Source organism: Sinocyclocheilus anshuiensis, unplaced genomic scaffold, assembly GCF_001515605.1.
Source record: "Sinocyclocheilus anshuiensis isolate Anshui unplaced genomic scaffold, SAMN03320099.WGS_v1.1 scaffold1646, whole genome shotgun sequence".
Classification (NCBI taxonomy): domain Eukaryota; kingdom Metazoa; phylum Chordata; class Actinopteri; order Cypriniformes; family Cyprinidae; genus Sinocyclocheilus; species Sinocyclocheilus anshuiensis.
Window position 1 is genome coordinate 313,294 of NW_015547838.1, and position 7,037 is coordinate 320,330.

The 7,037-nt window shown below is 35.8% G+C and overlaps 2 protein-coding genes across 5 annotated transcripts in view; both read right to left on the minus strand.

Moving 5' to 3' along the window:
* LOC107704651 (protein transport protein Sec24B-like) overlaps window positions 1–2,612 on the minus strand; it is a 27,609-nt gene extending 24,997 nt beyond the window's left edge. For all 4 annotated transcript variants that reach the window (XM_016507640.1, XM_016507639.1, XM_016507638.1 and 1 more), the window contains exons 1-2: window positions 2,352–2,612; window positions 1–478 (exon numbers count right to left, since the gene is read on the minus strand). The exon at window positions 1–478 is cut by the window's left edge and continues 134 nt beyond it. In XM_016507640.1, the coding sequence (XP_016363126.1) occupies window positions 1–478; window positions 2,352–2,460 (587 nt within the window). In that variant the 5' untranslated portion in view covers window positions 2,461–2,612. The remainder of the gene's footprint in view (window positions 479–2,351) is intronic.
* Window positions 2,613–5,806: 3,194 nt separating this feature from the next.
* LOC107704640 (LRRN4 C-terminal-like protein) overlaps window positions 5,807–7,037 on the minus strand; it is a 3,919-nt gene continuing 2,688 nt past the window's right edge. Inside the window, exon 2 of the mRNA XM_016507625.1 lies at window positions 5,807–6,675. Coding sequence (XP_016363111.1) covers window positions 5,937–6,668 — 732 coding nt within the window. The 5' untranslated portion in view covers window positions 6,669–6,675 and the 3' untranslated portion in view covers window positions 5,807–5,936. The remainder of the gene's footprint in view (window positions 6,676–7,037) is intronic.

Sequence of the window (7,037 nt, forward strand, 5' to 3'; positions counted from 1 at the left end):
CCTGTAGAAACGGGTAGCTGCTCAGCGGCGGTTTGGGAGGATCTCAGCGTGCCGTACTGGCTGCTCCCAGGGGCTGATGGGTAAGAAACAATGGGGTACAGCGGGGCGTCGAGGTTGTTGCCACTGGATGCTGGCACCAAGCTGGGCTGCAGCTGCTGAGGTTGGGGCTGAGGTTGCCCCTGTGAGGGGTGACTATATGTCTGTCTGTAATATCCGGCTGGCATAGCGTACGGTGCAGTCTGCTGGAATGACTGTACCGGGGCGTTTGAGGTGGAGTACTGATGCGTTCTTGGTGGTGCTGGACATGGTGATGGCCCTGAGCTGTTCTGGTAGTAGTTCCCACTATACCCTGTGCTCGAAACTGGGGTTTTGCCGGCGGGAGGAGCGCTGTGTCCCACCACGGTGGGGTAAGCCGCGGGCAGAGCAGAATTATAGCAACTGGATGCTGGATACATAGCAGGGTATGTCTGTCCCGGACCTGGCAACAACAACATCATGAATTTTATTTGTGCTTTCAACATGCAAGACAAATTCTCTGTTTTATACAAATTGACCTGTGAAAACCAACAGCAGGTGAAACTTGCATCAATTTTCATCTCCCTTACAAATAAGTAGTGTGATGATAATACCACGATACTGAATGATGGCCATATTCATATACCATTACTAAAACCAAAAAAACAAAAATTTTATTATTATATATACACATACATACGCACATTTTATATATATACACACACACACACACACACACACACACACACATATAATTTATATTTCTTTTGCATAAAATACAAAAAAATTGTTTTTTTATTTCCAAGGCAACATTTCTCATTTTCATTTAATTTAATCTGATGTACTAAACTAGCTAACACTGAAAACATAAGACATATTTAAAAATAAATAAACAATGACAAAAACAACAACAAAATATATAAAATTTAAAATTATATATTCCAAAATTTTACTAAAACTATAATATAATATAATATAATAATAAACACTGCATGGCAATCCATGGTACTTTAAAGAATAAATTTTATTAACATGTCCAAAAGACTTTTTACAGAGATTTTCCCGTTTTACTAGATTAGACAACATGCACCTGTCACTCCATATTACTTATGTATATGTATATGCATATAAAAAAATATATGTATATATATTTTTTTAGATGTACATTAGAAAATACAAAAATACAAAAAACTTGTTTTTTTATTTCCAAGGCAACATTTCTCATTTTAATTTAATTTAATCTGATGTACTAAACTAGCTAACACCGAAAACATAAGACATATTTAAAAATAAATAAACAATGACAAAAACAACAACAAAATATATAAAATTTAAAATTATATATTCCAAAATTTTACTAAAACTATAATATAATATAATATAATAATAAACACTGCATGGCAATCCATGGTACTTTAAAGAATAAATTTTATTAACATGTCCAAAAGACTTTTTACAGAGATTTTCCCGTTTTACTAGATTAGACAACATGCACCTGTCACTCCATATTACTTATGTATATGTATATGCATATAAAAAAATATATGTATATATATTTTTTTAGATGTACATTAGAAAATACAAAACAAACTGTTATTTGTTATAATATACAGTTTAACGTAACATTGTCAAAGTCTACGTTTTAAACATGTTTTAAAGTACAGCTCACATTCGTATAACCTCAAAACAGTCAGTGGATTACATTAAAGTCATGTTTTAAGAGATTAAACAACAAATGGTGGTTATTTGTAAATATGTATCACATTCTGCGTTGATCTGCGCCAGATATGCGCAATTATGCGAGCTCAACTTACAACTAATAAAATAAGACATACGATCAAGACAGAGACATATTTAAGCTCCCAATTCAGATCATCTAAATGACAAAAATCTTAACAGATTAATAACCCGGACCTTTAAGCCTTTAAAACGAGAAAAATAACAACCAAGCTAGCTGAACTAAATAGCCGCTAACGGGCTAATGACAGGAGACGGAAACACACCAACTTTAATCTTCAATAAAACACTCCGAGAGCTGCGTTATGATTTTAATAACAGATAACGTTACAGAGAAATGTTCCTGAAATCTGTAATCTGTAGCCCCAGAGACGCAGATGACAGGTGCTTTAGCTCAGCCTCTGTCTCAGGCCTTTAGCTAGCTAACCTCTCCGAGCTTTATCAAGTGGATTTGAAAAGGATTTTAGCATTTAGCGAGTTCGTTTAGCCGTTAGCATTTTAGCTTAACATGTAGCCAGTAATCTTAGCATTTGAATGTGATATTCGCGTTAGCTTTAGCATGTTAGCTCAGGTGGTTTCGCTTTAATCCCGTAAATTACCGTTCTGACAGGGCGCTGCTGTCGCCGCCGCTCCGCCTCCGTTTTGTGTGGAATTCATGCTGTAATTATTCCCGGACGAGTTCGGATTGGCGTAACCCTGTGTGGACATCTCTATCCGAGTGAGTATAAAATATAGGAGGCTGTCACCAGTTGTGGGTCTCCATCGACCTGCCCACAGCTAAGCGGAGGGTCTGTCTGACTAACGGTGCCGATCACGGGCCGGTGTCGGTGAATCCAGAGATCAACCCACAGTCTATGGATCAACCGAGCTCTTCAAAATAAAAGCGTTGAAAGAAAAAATAAATAAAATGAAATAAAATAAAAATAAATAAAATAAAACAATAAAATAAAAATAAAATGATGTAAATAGATTAAAATAACATAAAATAAAATTATATAAATAAAATAAAACACCCGAAAAAATGGCTTTTTGTCCAAAATCAGGGATGAACACAAACAGGTGGCTCATCTTGAGAGAACTGATCCATCATTACTCCCTGGAAAGATGTAAGACACTGTTTTTAAAAGGAGATATTTGTGCTTTATTGTTACATCTGTGTACACTTCGTTAGATGCTTGGAAAAATATAAATAATAACAGCTAAAATGATCGTGTTCTACGCCAATTTACTACTAATTATAGACCCTTAAGTAGTACGGACTCTTCATTTACTTTTTTTCACATTTATTTATATACTAGCGTTTTGTACAATACAAATCAGCTTCACAGTAAAATAAACAACAATTCAACAATTTTGAATCAACTTCAATTTCAGCTGTGAGGTTGTAAACGTGAGTATTTCATATCAGCATAAAAAATGTCTATATTTGGCAACTAGCTGGAAAAAAAGTTTATTTAAAAAATATTTTATGTCAGTTAACGTTAATTTAAAGTAATTGAAATTAATTAAATTAAGCTAAGAATCAGAAGACAATAGTGTCATTATTTAGCTCAATTCAGATTCAGTGTTGATTTAACTCAGTGTCAGTGTTATAAAGTTCATCAATTATGAAATGGCTTCAAAAACAGCTCTACAAAGACAATAGTATCATTAAATTCAGTTTTAGAGCACAAGTTTTTGTATTCTCATCCGATAGTGTGTCAGTGCAGTCAAACTGACAATATTTTCTGAATATAGTCGTCTTTCAAGCCCCAGCTGAGCGATGTCAAAGGCGACAGTGGCAATATTGTACAACATTCCCTCCTGGTCCCATGGTGTGTAAGGAATGTTTTGGAAATGAACCCTCTTTTTGCCCTGTGATCCAGTTAAACTCAAATCTGTGTGCTTTGTTTCTGTGTGCAGAGGGCAAGAATGTCTCCTGAAATGATTACAGTTTATTTTATTTAACCAAAGGACAAGATGTAGGCTACATTCAGAAGACAAAAAGAGGAATTTACTTAACACAACAGAGGAATTTCATTAGTGTTTGTGACAAAACATAAATAATTGCACCATACAGATTGACTAATTTTACCAGTCTGTTGCCTTAAATGTCTTATTTAAGTCATGGCCCGGACATCCAGACCAGTGCAACCAGGTTTTGGGCTGAAATTATTACACTATTGAGTCGACTATTGACAAAAGCATCAGTGACCACTTTTTACAAGCTATTATTTTTCTTTATATGAACATCCTGAAAGTATTAATGGTGAAAATCTTACATTTCACTTTCATATATTTGCTTATTTGGGGTTATAGTTATTTTTATGATGTATTATTTATCATACTTGCCTATGCTATGACTTCTGAGTAATAAATACCACTCCCGTTTGCCAAGAAAACAACACTCTGTGTCTGTGCTGGAGGCAAATATCTCTCATATAACAGCAATAAACTGAGATTAGTAAGTAGCAAGAATGAGTGATTGACAAAGCTGGATGGAAAATAACCGGTTTTGAATCTGTTATGAGTGCTTGATTCATCATTGCCCAATGATACCACTGCATCAGATTAGGCGTAGTTCCTTCCATGTTACGAGAGAGTCACTTTACTCATTTCAATGCATACGTAACAACCACACTGCAAGAGCATCCGCTTCTTCAATTTGGGTAACAGTCAGTTTTATAAATAAGCATGCATTCATGCATGAATGAATACAAAATAAACTCAGTCAAGTAAATGCATCTTTATTGTTAAAACATTATCAATCATCTTTAAAATAGTTACACATACTCTCTAAGTAAAAGTAGCTGTACAACAGATACTTTGTAAAACCCTGTCTATGAAGCTCCAGGCTTCCTAAGTGCTGTAGAACCATTAGTAGTGATAAAGTCAGCATAAAATGATCAAAACACATGTTGCTTCTATAATGTGACGTGAAAACAATCAAATGAACCACAGGACTGATTTTGTCCATCAGGAATTTATGTGAGGAGTATTTCATATTTGAATGCACTCACTTTTGAAAAAGCTTTTTGGAAAGTAATTTCAGAAGTGGAGCGATGATTTTTTTGATGAGAGATTTGTTGGACTAATGTGCACTAATGAATCGTTCACATTAAGAGCACTAATATGAATTATGGAAGTAAACAGATTTGATTCCATGCTGACTTTAAACATTTAAAACCACTCACAATCTCGCAATAAAAATAATTCAGAACCAATCACAGCAGTTTAGTAGTGAACCTAAAACAGAGAGCATTATTTTCAGTCAGGTGCACTATATACACACTGCAGGTCAAAAGTTTGGAATAATTAAGATTTTAAAAATTATTTTTTCAATTAATGCTGTTTTTGATCTTTCTATTCATCAAAGAATCCTAAAAAATAAAATGTATCATGGTTTTTACACAAATAAGACCCTGGTCTTAAGTCTCTGGGGTATATTTGTAGCAAAAGCCAACAATACATTGTATGGGTCAAAATTATTGATTTTTCTTTTATGCCAAAAATCATTAGGATATTAAGTAAAGATCATGTTCCGTGAAGATATTTTGTTAATTTCCTACTGTAAATATATTAAAACTTAATTTTTGATTAGTAATATGCATTGCTAAGAACTTCATTTGGACAACTTTTAAAGGTGATTTTCTCAATTTTTTTATTTTTTTGTACCCTCAGATTCCAGATTTTCAAATAGTTGTATATCGACCAAATATGGTCCTATTCTAACAAACCATACATCAATGGAAAGCTTATTTATTCAGCTTTCAGATGCTGCGTAAATCTCCATTTCGAAAAATTGACCCTTATGACTGGTTTTGTGGTCTAGGGTCACAAATATGAAGCAGCACAACTGTTTTTAACATTGATAATAATCAGAAATGTTTCTTGAGCAGCAAATCAGCATATTAGAATGATTTCTGAAGCCTGGAGTAATGATGCTGAAAATCTGACTTTTCATCACAGGAATAAATTACATTTTAAAATATATTAAAATAGAAAACAATTATATTAAATTGTAAAAATATTTCACATTTTTTACTGTATTTTAGATCAAACAAATGCAGCCTTGGTGAGAAGAAGATACTTTTTTCAAAAACATAAAAAAATCTTTATTATTCCAGTCTTTTGACCAATAGCGCACTTGTACAAAACTCAGTCTCTTTGCAGCTTGTTTCATTCTCCATGCATTTGTTTTCCTATCACAGTGCTCCATCATTGGTGTATGAAGGATTTCCAAGGCCCTCGGCGTCTCCCATCCTGCCTTTTCGACACGTCCTTCGTCTCCACAGTATAACAGCGAGCGCTGAAAGCAGCAGCAGGAAGCCGACGCTCCCCGCGATGATCCCTGCGCTCAGAGCTGCCTGGTCAGGTTGCGGCGGCTCATATCGTGCACACGACTTCTCGCTGACTCCCACTTTATTCCCAGCTGCCACACACACCGTTTCCCCGACTTTCAGACCAGGTACGGCACCATTTCTTAAATATTCTCCGAAAACCAGCTGCTTGTTTCCATCTTTCAGTGTGACTTCATAATAGGTGACGGTGGAGCGAGGAGCACACCAATGCACAGACACTTCGCCGGATCCATCCAGCTTCACCTCCCGGAGCTCAGGAGCCTCGGGTCTCTTCTCTGGCCCCGTCAACCCAGGACAGAGGCAGCCCGTCTGGGCTGAAATCTTTTCGCAAGGGGTCATTTGAACTGCACAGGGGTCATAATCACAAGGTCGACGGATCACACGAGAGGTCGTGACCCCTGGCGACTGGGGCGACAGCGTCGTCTTTGAACTTTCTTCATCGTAGTCGTCCTCGACTTCGATAATGCGAACACGTGTGAGAGGAGGCTGATGCAGTGACGGACTGACAGATGTGGTGCAGACGGACTCCATCACACACAGGAGGAGCAGGGACATGAAGGGTGACACCGGCAACATCTTGATCCTGAAACAAATAAAGTTACAGTTAAAGTTCATCTTAGCAGCTCCACTCATTCATAACATAATTAAACAAGACATAAGAACAAATTAAAGAACATAAGATAAATATGGACCCTGTCAAGTGCTTAATACAAGCTCCTGCTCTTCTGAACGATCCATTGTTATGTTATTACAATAAACAAAAAACAAACAAAAAAATGTAATGTCTTTTCAGCGCCCTACCAAATGTCATATTCTTTTTTCACAAAGAAAAAAAAATTGAATTGAACTTGCATATTTGAATTGAACTTGAATAAAGTGTATTTTTCTTGCTTTTCCTAAACACTTTTTTTTCTTGTTTTAAACATAAATTAAAAAAATAGTGGT